Here is a 19,147-nt window from a genome sequence, read left to right as displayed (position 1 = left end):
TCCTCATTTGTAAGAAAATCAAAAGTATATTTTTTTCTGTGTTCATTTTTTTGCGGTGGGGGGGGGGGGACGGAGGGGGGGGGTAATTTTTGGGGAGAACTTTGGCCCCATTCCCTATCTCAAAAAGTTTAAAGTTCCGAAATTGCTGCCCAGAATGTCCAATTGAATGATTAACACAAATAATTTATCACAATATTCATTTAGTCATCTTCCTGTACAGCTGTGAGTTACATCTTAGCTAATGTATTATGCGAATGTATTATGTTTCAAACCATTTTTGTTAATGTATAGTCTTTGCCAGCAACTCCCCCCCCCCTAAAAAAAAACAACAACAAACAACAACACTAAAATAAGTAAATAAAAATGAAAAATTTCTTATTTTAGTCCAAACAATGTGATTTTTCCAATTTCGCAGGCGAATGTCCGATAACCAAAATGGTTAAATACTTGTCATTTATATGATTTATGTGAAAATTGTGTTACATCTTTGCTTACTGAAAAGCTTTAAACTTGTGAGTGACTTTAACGTCGTGTTGCATAATGCCGTATTATCAGAAGCATTTCTTATATTTGTTTATATTGTTTGTTATTTTTAAATGGATTGTTGTATTCAAAGCTTTGAATATTCATGATATATATATTTGATTTTATATACATAGTCAGTTGTTATATACAATGTTCAAATGTTATTGTATGCACATGTAATTTTTTAATTATTGAAACATCGGTCGTTCTGAGTTGCAATAACTGTCCTTTTCTATAGAGCTGTGCTTTCTGTATTTTGAGATTTAAATTTAAACTCGTATGATTATGTTATGTTAAGCAGATAGAACAGTTTATCACTCAATCATCGATTTGTAGTATGGGAGCAGGAGTATAGCTGCAGTTTCCAGCTATATAGTTGTTACTGAAAAATTTCAATTTTTATTGTGATCTTGTATTAACATGAGTCGTGTTCTGAGTTGTCCCTGATTAGCCTGTGCGGACTGCACAGGCTAATCTGGGATGACACTTTACACACATGCATTATGCCCAGTTTTCTCGGGGACGACAATTTAGATGCGCACATTAAGCCCTGTTTTCAAAGAGACCTGCTCATATGTACTAGTAGGCAGATATAGTTTACTATCTGCCTACTAGTACATATGAGCAGGTCTCTTTGAAAACGGGGCTTAATGTGCGCCGAGCTAATAATGTTAAACATTCTTGTAATACATCTACTTCTCTCTTGGCTTTAACCCTTTAGTTTACCAATTAGATCCGTATTTTCACGCATTTGTTGTCCCTTAGAAAGTTGAATTTTATTAAAGACCTTTCTTACTAGATTCAAGTTTTAAAGGCTTCATTTCCAACCCTTAGATACTGATGAGCAGCAAACAGCATAAAGCCTTGACAGACTGTGAGTTACTTTTAAAGTGCAGTCGTTTATATTTCGCTTCTCTATTTTTCCCCCATGACATGTTAAGTAAATGTTACTTTCTATTTATGAAAGCAGTTTAAGTGTGTTTACAAACGTTTCCCTGTGATTATGTAGAATATTTGCACACAAATTAGCTACATTTATTTGATAAGATTTTTGTTTTTGCAAACCATTTTTTCTTAGTTTTATGCCTATACAGTACGCTAGATTTTAGTATATTTGTACGTTTTGTATATCACACGTTGGAAGTTAATTAAGATGAATGATTGGACAAATGCGGTCAAATATTCTGTGATTTCCTTTTAAATTTGAAGTTTCAGTTTTGGGGAATTTATCTTTGGATTATATTTACGGCGATAAGTGTTTGTATATATTATTCAGCTATAATTAAGTCATATTAAATACTGATAATTATTTTATGTGTTGTTGTTTTTCCTAAAAAAATGTCCATGAGAAAACCACAGCAGAATAAATGATTAAAGAAAATAGAAGATTAGAAGAACATTTCTTGGAAAAAAGGTTTTTTACCATAGGAGACAAAATTTCCTGGTAAAAGATCAATGGATTCCACTAAATTGATTATCGGATACTTGAATATTGCACTTAATTGAATACAATTTAAAAACATAGAGCCATTTGAATCTAATCCTATTGTGAAAATATTGCTATTTGCAGAGTGGTGGAGAAAAATTTACCGGAAAAGTAATGGCACACTGAGAGCAAAAATTCCTGATGAAATTATTGGGTCACTGGGAATAAACATCCTGAAAAAAATTGCACACTGGGGTAAAAAGTGCTGGCTGTTTGGGAGAAAAATTCCTGGAATAGAGATTTTTACTCTGTGAAAGAACAATTCCTGGGAGAAGTTCAGGCAAACTGTGAGGAAAACAAATCAGGAGAAAGTGTTTGTTAAATAGGAGGGGATGGCAGGGGGGGGGGGGCTGTGTGCTGAAATTATTATAAGTGTTGAAAAGATTTTCATGGATATATATCAGCATGTTGGGAAAAATCTGGAGCACATGGTTGCTCACAAACTTTAATTTCAATAAGTTCACATTTCTCCCAGAAATTTTTCTTCCAGTGTTCAGACACTTTCCTTGCAATTTTTCGTCCATTCGTCAGCATACTGCCATTTTCAACCCTGCAGCGATGCATTCCACCACCTTCGAAGAAGAGGGGGTATATTTTTTTGCAGAATGTCTGTCGGTCAACCGGTTCATTTCTGATCAATAACTTCTAAACGGATAGACCAATTGGCTTAATACTTTCCATGTGCATTGGCCTTTGCCAGTAGATGATCCATATTGAAATTGGGGTCACTAGGTCAAAGGTCACTGTCACAGAGTGAAAATTGTTTCCTATCAATAAGTTGTTTACAGAGGGACAGATTGGCTTGATACTTCCCATGTTCATTCATGTATGACAGTAGATGGCCCTTATTGAAAATGGAGTCACTAGGTCAAGGTCACTGTCACACTAAGTGTGAAATCGTTTCCGATCAATAACTCGTCATTTGATTGACTGATTGGCTTGATACTTCTCATGTGCATTGGCCTTGGACAGTAGAAGACCCATATTGAAGTTGGTTTCCGTTTGATTTGTCAAAGGATTGAGTGATGGGCCTCATACTTTACAGATGCATTGACCTTGAACAGTAAATACTCCCTATTGAAATTTAGGTCAACAAATAAAAAGAGACGCGTTACAAAAATGAAGATGATGCTGAACTAAAAGATATGAGAAAGCGGGTTGACAAGATGAAAGCAAGCGAAAGTAGAATGAAGAAGGAAATTTAATAGGCTCATACAAGACAGAAACAAAAAAAGATGTCCATCTGCTTATCACACAGGAAGAGATGAAGAAATAAAGAGAACAAGAACAGCAGTTGATGCAGGGTATTAAGCTGCATGAGGTAACGTTGAACCCAAACCTAATGCAGATATAGAAAGATAGGAAGATGTTCATCAATGAATGGAACATGGAAAACAAGAAGTCTTCAACGGAAAATACATTAAACCAAAACTACCTAGATTAACAGAAGAATCGTTTGAATGGTGGAAATAAGAGGTGGAGGTTATATGATGGCATCAAGACTATATTGCACTTTTACATTCAGTACGAAGCTCTATTAGCAACTCCTAAAGGAACATGAGACAAGTTATATCAACCATTAGAACAAAAGCTACGACTAAAGAAATCAAGGAGAAGCTAGAGAACATTTACGGCGATAGAAGACCAGGAGAATCTCACTAAGCTTTAGAGTTTTATCGGGCTGAGCCACAACTGGACGAAAACGTTGCTGATTGGGGATTACGCATTGACCATATAATTCATATGGCTGTCAAGAAAGAACAGATAGATGCCCACCAGACAGAAACAATGTTGTGTAAACGATTCTGGAAATACTTACACAACGAGAAACTAAACTTAAGTACTCGGTTATTGTAGGAGTCTTGTAAATGCTTTGAAGAGCTTCGAAAACACGTTTGTGTAGAAGAGAATAAAATGAGTACAGACATCCAGAGAGAGATATCACAAGTTAAAAATGACTCAAAAGCTAATGTGAATCAAATACCAACAGTTGACGAACAGCTGAACATTTATATATAAAAAAAGATGACACGTATCGATTGACTAGAAAAAGATATTGCTGAGTGTAGAAATCAAGAAAGAGAAAGTATCAAGTCGGATTATGAGAGAAGAAATAGAAACGATAACTGGAGAGTTTCAGTAACTCCCCCCCCCCCCCCCCCAAGTGGAGATGATCAGAAAATCAAGGACATGGTGATTACCAGGATTATGGTAAAAATGCGTCAAGAGGGCAATGGACTAGACACAACAGAGGAAAGAGAGGTAATCTCAATAATTACCATGGTGACAGAAGCGAAAAACAGAGGCCTTAGCAGCAACATAGACGTAACATTGAACCGTCAAATGGCCAAGAAAATAACGGAGATGTTAACCAGAATTATAACAGGTATCAATATTAAAGTAGAAACGAACATTTAAACCAATAGACATCTCTTGTGACAGCAGTCATTGATGCAGGGTCAATGGTAACTACCATCTCAGAATCTTGTTCCGAACAATTACACTGAAAACCACCCCTTTTGCCCCTTACACATTTAACACTGAGTGTAATTGCGTCTAATGGTCCAGCTTAACCATATAAAGGTTATGTTGAATTCCAATACCATTTCAATAACTTTTATGACAAATAAAGGGCTCAAAGTACCAATTTTTATTGTTTTTGATTCGGAAGTCAGTAAATGTTGGTACAAAATTAATATTATTTGATAATGTCAAAAAGGGACTACTACAAAATCTGTACCATATGAAGGGGCTACTGCTTTCAAGTCAATAACTGATGATTATGTGGGTACAGTCAATTTTGATTATTTCTGATTCGGAAGTCAATAAAACTGAACCAGTAATTGTTAGTTCAAATTTTATTCAATTATGTCAAAAAGGGGCTACTACATAATATGTACCATATGAATAGGCTACTGCTTTCAAGTCAATAATTGATAATTATGTGGGTACCGTTAAAACACAAAAAGTAAAATTGCAACCAAATGAGGTTAAATTAGTTACTGTTATCGTTAGAAGGGTAAGGGCAGTTGACACTGCAGAGACTTTAATCTGTAGTGATGATCATTGATCCTTACGCGTGACTTTGAACAAACCAGGTAGTTTTGCAAGAATCTCTGTCAAACTGTTTAACTGTCTTCTAAACCTGTCACAGTGCCAGAAAGAGCTAAGATATGTGAATTACAAACAAAACAGTTGATGTTGAACTAAAGGGTACAAATCTTAGTGACGATCAAAAGCAAATAGTCGTATCTTTCCTGCATAAATGAAATGTTGTTTGTTCAAAAGGTCCTTCTTATCTCCGAAACACTTATCTTATAGAACATAAAATTCATTTGACTGACACTATCCCATTCCATGAATCTAACCGCCCTTTAGCCACAGCTTTACTAAATTAGGTTCGAGTGCATTTAAAGGAGATATTGAGTGCAGCGCTATGAGGAATTCAATAGTCAATATTTGTCCAACGTTGTTATTGTCCGAAAAAACGATTGTTCTATAAGGTTTTGCATTGCTTACTGGAAGCGCAATCAGAAAACTGTTAAAGATGCATATGCTATTCAAAAAATTAAAAACAATCTTCTATTGTCAGGTTCTAAATACTTTTCAAAATTGGATTTACGTCAGGTTACTAGCATGTTTCTATGAAGGAGTAGGACAAAACGAAAACAGCTTTTTCTGTGGGTTCGTTGGGTTTTTATGAGGCCAATTGTATGCCATTTGGTTTGGTGAACATCCCTGCAACATTTCAATGTTTGATGGAGAGGTGCATCGGCGAGTTAAACTTGTGGGATTGTCTCATTTACCTCGATGATGTTGTGGTATTCAGTGATGATTTCCAGTCATATATATCGAAGCTAGATGCCATTTTTAGTTGCCTTCAACAGCACAATATAAAACCAAAATGCTAAATACGTGTTGTTTCAGAGAAGGCCATTGAGACCGATCCCAACAAGATTGAAGCTGTCAAATAATGGTCTGTGCCTAAAACAACCAAAGAAGTTTTTGGGATTCACCCGCTACTACAAAAGATTCATAAAGGGGTATCTAAATTGCCCGACCCCTTCATGATATGTAATGGGTCATGCAACAAAGAAAACAAAATCAAAATTGAGTAAAAACAAAGCCATATTCAAATGGGAACATTTGCAGCAGAATGCTTTTGATAAATTGGTCGAAGCGCTTCCTCATCCTCCCATTCTGGCCTATGCAAATTACAAACTTCCATTTATTGTTTATTTCAAGTTCATTTAAACCAAAAAATGGATCTTCAGCTAGCTTAGAAGCATTTCCATCTAACTGTTTAAACTTCATTTATTTCAGCAAATGTCTTAAGGGACTGGATGATGTTTAAAATAAACTATGGATCTCCTCTTCCAAAATATTTTTTATTCTGTCTGTTGATGAAAACAGACCCATTCATAAACATACTAAAAACTTAGTTTTGTGTAAACAGGTTACAAAGGGATATCACTTTTGATTTGGAAAAATAAAACGCCAAATTTTGTATTAGTTAAGGGATGGAACGTAACCTTTGAAAACGTACACAAGCACAAAACATACTGTAAATATTTTACCAGTATTGATAAAGTAAATTAAAGTTAGCACAAAAACGCTTAAATAACATGGTTTCATTCTTTCGTAAAACTTTGTTATGGTCAATTATCCCAGTTAATACTGTATTATTGTATAAGGCATATTCTCTCTAAGCTCAACCTTGGCAAAATACAATTCAGTTCAAACACACTTTTATCAGCTATGAATATAATTATTTCATAATATAATTTGTTAATTTTGTTGTTTTTTTAATTTCCACAAAAAACTGACTGAATGCTCATATTTTTACAATATAAATGCATTTTTTACTTTGTAAACACACTATTTATATACATTAAAAAAAATTGCCATATTAACGCATAAAAAATGATTAAAACAACAACGTAACAAGTTTATATAACTGAATAATTCTTTAATATCATAATGCAAAAACAATACATGTACATTTATTGGCTTTATTTCTGGAAAGACATTGTAATATGTTATTACAAAAATCACAATGTACCCAATACCATGAATATTTCTTGAGGATGAAAATTTGAGATTATTATTGTTTTATAAAGAAAACACAGATCTTAACAATGCATTTAATTAAATAAGTACTTAACCTTTAACTTTTGATATAAACACAAAAGTCTTCAACATACGTTTTTTTTCTCAATAAATCTTTAAGGTTTTCAGAGCAATGACCAATATTAAGGTTCAATGTCTAATCATGTTTAAAAAATAATGTGAATGCAAAATCATTATCAGCATGAATGTCAAACAAAGACAATCCAAAATTTCTTTAAAAATGGTCCACAATGGCCTACATCATACCAATGACAGAACAATACCGACCAAACAATTATCATTAATTAAATAAATTAATAGCATGATCAAACTGGTGATATTTGTAAATAGGCAGTAACTTTCTACCAGTGCACATTAAGGTCTCATTCGCCACCATACATGGGTCTATATGAATCAAAATTATTTCTTTGGAAAATACCCGAGCAGCCAAATTTGACCTACTTTGGCTCAAAATTACTTTTTTCCGCTGAAAGGTCACAGGGGCAGGTCAGCAAATAAGGTAGTCGTGAAATCTGGGAGATGACCAGTAAATAAACTCAGACTTACACACACTTACGCACGAAACTTTTGTAAAACTCTCCCAGACTTGAGCCACAAGGTCAAACATTGAAAATAAGAGATTTTTTACTAATGCATGCCCCAGTAATCTTGACCTTTGATCTGATGACCTCAAAATTGATTATAGTATCACCTTCATCCCAAGTGAACATCATATAGATATCCATGCTGATAGGTTAAAGTGTTATCTGGATATTGCCTTGAAATGAATTGGTTAAGGAAAAACATCCAACAGACCGACAGGAGCAAAGCAGTGGGGCATAAATCACAGCATATTTTTCCTTTAAATACTTTAGTTAAACTGCCCATGTCAGAAAATGGACAACAATTGGTGAACATGTGCTAAGTATATGGCACAATATCTGTTTAATTTGTAATCACCAAGAATATTTACAGAAAACATATAATTTTAGCAATAAAAAAACATACAATTTTAGCAATAACAACATTTTAACAAACACAGCCAGTGTGCATTTTACAGTAAATTGATAAGAAAAAAGAACCATTTAGAATAAATTCAGGGACAATTAAAGTTAAAGCTAGAAAAGAAAATAATGGCACATATATCAATTAGACGTTCTATTCAGTATGAAATTTAAAAATGGAGTAAAACTGGAATAATTAATTGTAGAAACACACAATTATTATACACAAAAGTTCAATACACGGTAAAATCTGAAACCGGTAGAAATTTCAAAAATTTGGTGAATTAAACAACACAATATACACTTGATTATGGATTTACAACAAGAAATTTGCGTACTGAATGTGGAATTAGATACTGGATTTAAAACGATCCAGAAATCATTTTTATATGCTTCTGCACAGAGAAAATGAGACAGAATACATAAAAATATTACATAAAATATTAATTTTCAGAAAAACAATAAAACTAAAAACTTCTTTTATTCAGAAACTTTGATACAAAAATGAAATTTATTTTTGTTAAAACGACTCAATAACAAGACTTCAAACCAGGGCAACATTTCAAAGGCGCAATCATGAAATGCAATAAAATTACCTCTATAGAACATCTATCAAACATACTCAAACATTTTACATTTTCACAATAATAAAGCATATTTGAAAATTAACTTTTTGGATAAAAACACTTGTACCAGACAATATATAGTTGTAGAAAAAAAATTTGAGTCATACTTTAAAATTTATGTACACAGTAAAAAATACATTCTCTAATAAAAATACATTACCCGATAAATATTTATTTATGCGATAAACACTTGTATAAAAAAAAAAATTGTAAAATCAAGCAACAATCCTCTGCTTAATAAATATTAATTAGTAATCATGATATGCTATTTACCATGTCATGTTATACTGTCCAATCAGTATTATTGGTTGGACATTAATTTTTGTTGATATTGTGGGTTGACATATCCAGAAATCTAACACAAGCACATCTAACAATGACCGCTCGAAATTACTCTTGTTTTCTCCAAAATGAAAGATCCATGAATTTATTTGTCCATGAAATCATTAAAAAAATATGCCTGCCAACTAATATTAATGATTTTACAGTAATAAAACCATATTTATCTATTTACCATGTCATGTATACTTATTAGAATAAGTAGAGCTTTGTGACAAGCCTGACTAAAAACACAATGTCCACAAAAATCACGTTTTCCAAAATTACCTCAGGACCCATAAAAGTCTATCAACCGTCCAGAGTCTATCCATTGATTTGGCCAAATGTGTTAAATTTGTGGATCAGTAAAGATACAAATTAAACCAAAATTTCTGTCCCACGAATAATAATGATATTACAGTAAGTCTGGAAACCATAAAAACATATCAACCCGGGTCTTATGCAACCATTGGCCCGCCAGTCCATGGTCTATCCAACGATTGGCCCAAAATGTGCCGGCACACACTTGTCCTGGTCTCCACAGCTCTGTAGTTGAGTGATCAGCCCCTGGTAGCTGGCGTGCACCTGCTGGTTTTGAAAGCAGACGGTACCGCCCGGACGGGTCATTTGGGACTCCTACAGGACAATGGAAAGTATTTGTTATGTGGAGGCGTGAAAACATTGTTATGTAAGCTATGTTTATTTATTATTATTTTTATTCTTTGCTTGGAGTGTGGCTTAATTTAATGATCCACCTTTGGCTTCGACTGAAAGTGGACGTAATTTTGTTGGGTTCAAGCCAAACAATCTCATTCTTTTCCATTTCTTTTCAGAAAAAAAAATTGGCCCATGGGTCGATATGATCATATTAACCCAGACATACATGCCAGAAATTTTCAGGCCCGATTCGGGAAATACCATTAACAAGGGACAAAATTGTCACAAACCAGCTTTTCAATTTGAAAAAAAAAAATTGATAAAGGGAGACAATTCAAAATGTGAATTGTTACTGATTGTTCCTTGTTACCCCCCTTGTGCAAATTCTATCTATTTTTAGTCATGGCGACCTTAACCTTAGAGATATCGACATAATTCTTTCGCATGACACACCATCCAATAATTGTGAACAAATGTATCGAATAATTTTTTTTAATCTCAAAATGAATGACATCGTTATGGCCCTGACAAGATCATTTATGGCCGTTTTTGACCTTTGAACTCAAAGTGTGACCTTGACCTTGGAGATATCGACATAATTCTTTGAAATGACACATCGTCCAATGATGGTGAACATATGTGCCAAATGATTTTAAAATCTCACGATGAACAACATAGTTATGGCTCGGACATGTTTTTCCTTCGGAAAACCTGGTTAAAAATGTCGGGACAAAAAGGGGGACACCTAAAACAATCAATCATGTCACCTTTACTGTACCCAGAAGATTCGAATAATGCCTGCTTGTGACTTAATTGTTCCTATGTATATAAATGATATGTTATATAAACAAATAATTAAGTAAATAAATAATAATGTTATCTACCTGTCTGTTTATATCTCCCACACACACCCACGCAGAGCCAGTGGTGTTAGTGATGGCCCACTTGGCGTGGTCCTGGGTCTCTTTGAACGCTATACTGGGGGATGAAAACTGCAGGCCCTTGATGTTCATCACCTGGTCATAACAAGATCAGTTTTTTTTAAACAATTTATGGAAGAATATTACAATTTAGACAAAAATTGCCCACATTTGATATTTCAGTATTTCTAAATGTGCCATGCTCTGGAAAAAACAAGGCTTTAATCCTTTGCATGCTGGGAAATTTGTCGTCTGCAAAAATGTCATCTGCTGAATTTCTAAAATTAGCATTTTCTTTGATTTTTTTTTCAAAGAATACTATCAGAATTGCAAACAGTTTGGATCCTGATGAGACGCCACGTTCAGTGGCGTCTCATCTGGATCCAAACTGTTTGCAAAGGCCTTCAAAATTCGGTTCCAGCACTGAAAGGGTTAATGCATATAAGTAACATGCCGTCCCATGTAAGCCTGTGCACTTTGCGTAATCCAGAAGACTCTTTCTTCCAAAACTGGAATTTCACAAAGAAGAGACTTCATTTAAACAAAAATAACATACAAGCGAAAATGTCTTGCCTAATTAGCCTGTGCAGACTGCACATGCTTATCTGGCACTACCCTTTAGACACATGCATTAATTCCCACTTTTACCAGTGCCCCTTCATTTATGATTATGCAATAAAGGGAAGTAAATTAAATTTTAGACCAGAGTTACTCACACTTTTTATGTTGGTATTTCTTTTTTATCCAGTTTCATAATAAAAGTGACATATGATTGAGCTTTCCTTAATAACTCTAAATGTTTGGACACTCTAAATTTTTGGACACACCTGTTTTTAGACAATAAAATTATTTTGTGTGGCTCTATACTTTCGGACATACAGGTTTTTGTCTCAAATTAATGACTATATGTTCGGACAGTTTCTTTTACAATGCTATTTTACCAGAATTCTGCAATGTTGAGCTTATCAGGTGACACGTTAATTATGCATTTTTACAACCACATTAATATCATTAAACCAGGCAAACAAATGCCTTAGGGCAATATTATGGACCATTCCATTTGAGTTATTCAGAAGATAACTTAGTATGACCGTAATAGACAAAGGTTACATCCACCAGCTTAAAGTTAAACATGCATAACGGTAATTCATACTATACGGAGTGATATTTTACAAGCACGTGCTATTATTTGTTACAACAATGGACGCTATACATATTGCATACATGCAACCGCTCGTTGCTGCAATATTTTTAAAATGTCTCTCAATTTTCAAAGTTTTGTCTCTTCGGACACCTGTATGTTTTGAATATTTTTCGTATCTAAATGTTCAACACCTAATTTTATTTTTAATTTTACATGTCTAAAAATAAGTAAGAGTAATTATGTTATATCATGAAAAGCGATATCAGATAACAACGAAGACATGTATAGAAATATTGTCACAAAGACATGTATCGAAATATTGTCACTGGATATATGTAAAGATTAATAGAAGTTTGACGTGATGCTTCAAGTATATAAATTCTCACTGTGTAAGTATGTCCATGTCACCTTTTTTGTAAAATTCTTGCAATATAAAACTATATGTGTTGTATATATACAAGTTTGTTTGTAACCTACCTTCAAGTACATGACATGCATGTATAAAACACTATATGGTGAAAATAAAATGTTGCAAAAAAAATCAATAAAAAATTCTCACCCTGTATGTTCCTGAACAGTTTGAACACATTGGGTTAATCCCGTTCTGCCAGGTCTCAACCAACAGGGAGTCATGGAATGTTGGAGCCAGCCAATCAGCATACAGATCTGCAAGAGAAACTCGTATGAAACATTTCAAGTATATGCGGACTACAATGGAGCACCGCTCTGGAAAAACTGTGCTTAAACCTTTGCATGCTGGGAAATTTGTCATCTGCTAAAATGTCGTCTGCTGAATTTCTAAAATTAGCTAAAATCGATTTTTTTCAAAGAATAATATCAGAATAGCAAACAGTTTGGATCCTGATGAGACGCCACATTTTGTGGCGTCTCATCTGGATCCAAACTGTTTGCAAAGGCCTTCAAAATTCGGTTCCTGCGCTTAAAGGGTTAATGCATGTGCGCTGAGTGTCATGCCTGATAAGCCTGCACAGTCAGCACAGGCTAATCAGGGACAACACTTTTGGCCTTTTGTTTTTCGTTTAAAGAAAGTTTTTTCATAAAGAAAATTACACGTTGGCGGAAAGTGTAATCCCTGATGCTATACTTTACAATGCTATATGCAATACTCTAAAATTGAGAATATAATATTTACAAACGTTCATCTTATAGAGCTGAACAAGGAAATGTTGCAATACAAAAAGAGTATAATCTTGAATTAGGAACTTTAAGCAGTCATTTAGAGAAAAAAATAATTGAGATTGTGATTATGGTCGAACTTTGGCCCCCATTTTTTAATTTTTTTTTTGCATTCATTTTATTTTTGCCATATATTGGCCCCAAATTTTACAACAAAAACACTGGCAATTGTTTAACCCTTTCCCACTTAGAAGCAAAGAAAAATGGCTTTGTGCAAACAGCATAAAACCAGAACAGCCTGCGAGTAACTCGCAGTCTGTTCAGGTTTTATGCTGTTTGCTGCTCATCAGTATCTAAGGGTTGGAAATGAAGCCTTTAAAACTTGAATCTAGTTAGAAAGGTTTTAGATTGAATTTAACTTTCTGAGGGAAAACAAAAGTGTAAAAATACGTATCTAAGTGGTAAAGGGTTAACTGAAATACTGTTAAATACAGTGAAAAATTCAAACAACAAACAAAACAAACCTTGATCCCACTTGTTGAACTTAGCAAATGATGTGAAGGTAACGCCTGCAAGTGAATGCAACGTGGTTTGCCGGTTCCATGGTCCTGTCTGAACGTGTTTCGAAGCCAAAGCATTAGCCAACTCTGGGTACTTGGACGCAAACGCAGACGGTAGGTTTTTGTCGTAAAACAGAGGCCAATTGTAAAGGAACTGTTTACCTGTTTAGTTAAAAACATGTTTTGTTGAATATTTTTGTCGTAAAATAAAGGACAGTTCTAAAGGGACTGTTCACTTGTTAAGTAAATAATATGTTCATTTTATTGTAACTAGATGCATATGTTAAGCCATGCTTATTGTAAAAACAAGAGATGTGTTTTGCCCCCTATTGCGCCGCTTTGAAGCCATACATTTCAGCTTTGACCTTGAAGTATGACCTTGACCTTTTACTACTCAAAACGTGCAGCTCCATGAGATACACATGCATGCCAAATATCAAGTTGCTATCTTTAATATTAACAAGGGCTGTTTGTAAAACATGCATGTCCCTCCCCTATGGGCTGTCAGTTGTAGTGGAAGCCATTGTGTGAATACGTTTTTGTCACTGTGACCTTGACCTTTGACCTAGTGACCTGAAAGTAAATAGGGGTCATCTGCCAGTCATGGTCAATGTACCTATTGTGATGCCTTGCAGTATCTCCTACCATGTTCATTGTTGTGTAGTTCAAAATTAAAGAATTGTCATTTGTTAATTATTTAAATCACTCATCTATCACTCCTTCATCAGATTTATACATATAGTTTAAGGACAGCACATATAAGCTGAGATGATGATTTGACATGTATATTTAAAAGATCATTAACTAAAAGTATTTGCTTAAACTTGCAGTCAATGTCCAACTGTCATCTTGCAATGAGTCTTTTGATAATATCCATTTCCAAGTGACTTAAATTGTATAATTACAAGGGCTATTTGTAAAACATGCATGCCCCCCATGGGGGGCATAAAAAAGTTATGAGCAAACTTTAACGAAGATTCAAGTTTTAGGAAAAAAAATACAATGATTTTTGACCTTTGACCTTGAAGGATGAGCTTGACCTTAACTTTTCACCACTCAAAATGTGCAGCTCCATGAGAAACACGTGCATGCAAAATATGAAGATGCTATCATCAATAATTCAAAAGTTATCAAACTTTAACCGACACAATGAATGAATGAATGAATGAATGACAGACAGGCCAAAAACAATAAACCCCCGATCTTTCGATCCGGGGGCATAAAAATATTGTTATCATTTAACAAGCAGCCCCAAAACCATGTTTGACATTTGACCTTAAAGTATGACCTTGACAATTGTGCAAGGGGTATAGGACTTCTCTTCATGGTGAACATTTGTGGTAAATTATTTTAACTCTTTGCCACTCAGATATGCACTCTGATGCCTTTGTAGTCCCATAGAAAATCACATAAAATGCCCATACCTAAGGTACAGATGAGCAGCAAACAGCATAAAACCTGAACAGACTGCGAGTTACTCCCAAGCTGTTCTGGTTTTATGTTGTTTGCAAATAGCCATTTTCACTTCTGAGGGGCAAAAGATTTAAAATTGCATGAGGAAACATAAAATGTCAGCCATGACAAGCTGTTTCAAGCCTTATTTCATCTTTGACCTCATAGCGTGACCTTGACCTTGATGGTAGATAGACAGGTATTAAAAGGGATTTGACATCCCCTTATGGTGAAGTTCTGTGGCAAGTTATTTTTAATTGCCAAGTGAATGATGGATTAAAGTAGCCGCACTGTAAAGAATGTGGTGTCCGCCTAGCGACTGTGAGGTCACGGGTTCAATCCCCATTGTGGGAACGTTCTTGCAATCTTCCGCAAAGACACCATGAAAGCGCTTACACACCAACATTGTGACAGCTTTATCATAGCTTTCATAAGCCACCATAACAAAAATAATACTTTGTCAAACCAGAAGTGTTTTTTTTTAAAGACTTTTCCCCAAACATTCTTTTAATGAACTTACTCACATTTGAGAATAATAAAAACATCAGCAAATTCTAAATTCATTTTGAAGGATATTTCTATTACATAATTCATTTCAAAATAGCATGTGTTAAGAAATTATTCCTAAAAATAAAACAATAGACGTCAAAATCATTCACATCATTTAGTTAGAGCAACTACTGCGCTTTGAAGCCATATATTTGACCTTTGACCTAGAAGGATGACCTTGACCTTTCACCACTCAAAATGTGCAGCTCCATGAGATACACATGCATGCCAACTATTAAACTGCTATCTTCAATATTGCAAAAGTTATGACCAAGGTTAAAGTTTTGGGACAGACACACAATTAATGACAGACAGACAGGCCAAAAACAATATACCCCTGATCATTAGATCCAGGGGCATAAGAAACGAAAAATCTATGTTGGAAGTTGATATTAGAAGGTTTTGTAGGCATGGTACTGATTCTACCAATTTTGGCGACAGCTGTAATCCGCAGTATTGAATAGAATTATTATTATTTTGTTATTGTGTTACCTATTTCATTTAGATTACTACTGGTAGCCAAAGAAATACACAGGAACGACTGGGCGTAGGTATGAGCGCTCTCGGGCCAGTCGTAGCCGCTGGACCGTGCCGGCGGAAATTTTGGCGTACTCTGGACCAACCAGAAACCTGTTGAAGGGTCGAAGCCTACAACACCTGCAAGAGGTTTATGAAGAAAAATGTATTCACTGTTAAATATAGAAACTTCCATATTGATTTTTAAATGTAGAAACATCCATATTGATTTTTAAATATAGAAACTTCCATTTTGATTTTTAAATATAGAAACTTCCATATTGATTTTTAAATATAGAAACTTCCATATTGATTTTTAAATATAGAAACTTCCCTATTGATTTTTAAATGTAGAAACATCCATATTGATTTTTAAATATAGAAACTTCCATATTGATTTTTAAATATAGGAACTTCCATATTGATTTTTAACTATAGAAACTTCCATATTGATTTTTAAATATAGGAACTTCCATTTTGATTTTAAAATATAGAAACATCCATATTGATTTTGAATGCAGAACCTTCCATATTGATTTTTAAATGTAGAAACTTTCATATTGATTTTTAAAAATAGAAACTTCCATATGCAAGTTTTTTCCCCCAATAGTTCAAAATTTATCTATCAAACAATTAATAGTTTTCCCAATTTAGAGTTAATAATGAAGCTAACATTCCCAACTTCATGGGTAAATGTCAATAACATGAATGATAAGAAAATCCAATGGAAATTTTCCCCCAGGAAGTGATGAAGATCATCTGTTGGACCCAAGGCAATTCAGTTAAATACGAAAAATGTTGGATCAGTGTATATTTAAAACAACACATTTGTTTTTCACATTACTTACCAGGGCCACCTTCAGCCAAGCTAGAATGTATAAGAAGTGCTGATTGACGCATAATTAATTGGCAGATGAATTTACTGAAAATAACAGCAGCTGTTGGGTCGTATAACAGCCAGCAAGTCTTAGTTTGTCTATCTACCCCTCAAATTACTAAGGACTAAACACATACTTAATGTTATGTAATAATCTAGGGTCTCATTGTGTATCGTAGAGCCATGCATTTCTGTTAAAAACTATGATTGTATGTGTAGGGGTAACAAATCACCAAAGAGCCAATATTGCAGGGATCTGAAATCAAACCCAATTCTAGCAAACCTGAAAACACACTATCGTTTTTTATATGAAATTTTCTTGATTGTCAGAAAAAGACCAGTTGCACTTTGTCATTAAAATCAAATGATTTCATAATGAAAGCAACTTAATCCTTGGAGAAAATCTTGGCATAAGGTCAATCATCCATAGTACTGTAATTGCTGTTTCACCCCATTCCCCCCATTTTTTTAATCCCACACCCCCCTCTATGCTCAGTGTCTATTCTGTTAACTGCTGTTATATATAACAACACCTACAATAGTATTGTGCTGACTTGACTAAAAAATCTAAATATGTTTTCACATGACATTTCTTTACCATAATTTTTGTTAACAAAAATACCACTCACTGATTTGCAAGTCTATCATTATCTATTAATATATTTGATAATACAAACTAATAGTCTCATATTTTCTACAGTAAACGTTCACAAGTCGCATCCCCTGATTTTCTCAACAAATTTCTAATTTTTATTAACCAACATGTCCTTTTAAAGGGACCTTTTCCACAGATTTTGGCAGGTATTGAAGTTTGTAATTGAATGCTTTATATTGTTATGTAAACATTGGTTCTTAAAAGCTCCAGTAAAAAACAAGAATAAAATTAAAGAAAGAACACAAAAGTAACCCTCAACTGGGCTCGAACCACTGGCCCCTGGAGTAAAAGTCTAACTCTAAGACCACTCGGCCAACCATGCTCATACCATGAGTGATGTTTTTTATACTTTATATAAGCAATCCTCATAATGACGTTGTATCACAAAATATAACGACAAAACCAGAACTCTCTGAATTATTAAATCGTTTAGCGTTGCAACGCTTTATAATTTTCAGGTTCTTAAATCGTCAAAAGATGCATATTATCGTTATTTTAAATGTAAATGTAAATGTTCAGTATTACTGTTTCCTCACAAACATCATAGCTACAACGAAAATATGTGAATCTGAAACAAAAAAATTTCTTTCCATTTACCAAAACATGAAATGGTCCCTTTAAACGAAAATTCTTTAAATTTTATTAACCAGCATATTGGAGAGTTAATTCCTTTTGACTTCTGGTGTTCCTGTCAAAAATACACGAAGCCGATTTAAGCAGCTTCAAAATTTATACAAGCAGTGTGCACATTTTCTGTTGCACATTCTGAAAATGTTTGCGATCTTAAAAAAACACGAATCATGCAATTGCGCGGTCTAGAATAGACACTGTATACACATAGAGACTTAATACATATGGGCACTGTATACACATAGACACTTTATACATATGGACACTGTATAAACATAGACACTGTATACATATAGACACTGTATACACATAGACACTGTGAACACATATACACTGTACACATATAGACACTTTCTACACATAGGCACTGCATACAAATAGACACTGTATACACCCCAATCATGCTGGAAGTAATCATGAATAAGTGAACCCAATATGATCGAGACAGAAGTCAAGGTAGGTCAAGATTGCGCTGACCTTTTGTGTGACCGTGGGAGGTAGAGGCATGGCCCCCTGGCGGCTCATCATTATACATGGCATACATCACAGAGTCCTGGAATACTTGCAAGGACTGGAACAGAACAACATCATTATACATGGCGTACATCACAGAGTCCTGGAATACTTGCAAGGACTGGAACAGAACAACATAATTATACATGGCATACATCACAGAGTCCTGGAATACTTGCAAGGACTGGAACAGAACAACATCATTATACATGGCGTACATCACAGAGTCCTGGAATACTTGCAAGGACTGGAACAGAACAACATCATTATACATGGCGTACATCACAGAGTCCTGGAATACTTGCAAGGACTGGAACAGAACAACATCATTTTACATGGCATACATCACAGAGTCCTGGAATACTTGCAAGGACTGGAACAGAACAACATCATTATACATGGCATACATCACAGAGTCCTGGAATACTTGCAAGGACTGGAACAGAACAACATCATTATACATGGCGTA

The 19,147-nt window shown here is 34.5% G+C and overlaps 1 protein-coding gene across 3 annotated transcripts in view; it reads right to left on the bottom strand.

Annotated features, from left to right (window-relative positions):
* Positions 1 to 8,586: 8,586 nt before the first annotated feature.
* Positions 8,587 to 19,147, bottom strand: part of LOC127839273 (plancitoxin-1-like) — a 284,745-nt gene continuing 274,184 nt past the window's right edge. For all 3 annotated transcript variants that reach the window (XM_052367555.1, XM_052367553.1, XM_052367554.1), the window contains exons 3-8: positions 18,643 to 18,736; positions 15,980 to 16,144; positions 13,451 to 13,648; positions 12,349 to 12,455; positions 10,610 to 10,741; positions 8,587 to 9,704 (exon numbers count right to left, since the gene is read on the bottom strand). In XM_052367555.1, the coding sequence (XP_052223515.1) occupies positions 9,558 to 9,704; positions 10,610 to 10,741; positions 12,349 to 12,455; positions 13,451 to 13,648; positions 15,980 to 16,144; positions 18,643 to 18,736 (843 nt within the window). In that variant the 3' untranslated portion in view covers positions 8,587 to 9,557. The remainder of the gene's footprint in view (positions 9,705 to 10,609; positions 10,742 to 12,348; positions 12,456 to 13,450; positions 13,649 to 15,979; positions 16,145 to 18,642; positions 18,737 to 19,147) is intronic.

Source organism: Dreissena polymorpha, chromosome 7 (genome assembly GCF_020536995.1).
Source record: "Dreissena polymorpha isolate Duluth1 chromosome 7, UMN_Dpol_1.0, whole genome shotgun sequence".
NCBI lineage: Eukaryota > Metazoa > Mollusca > Bivalvia > Myida > Dreissenidae > Dreissena > Dreissena polymorpha.
The sequence above is the reverse complement of the archived record's forward strand: the minus strand, read 5'-3'. Positions and strand labels throughout refer to the sequence as shown.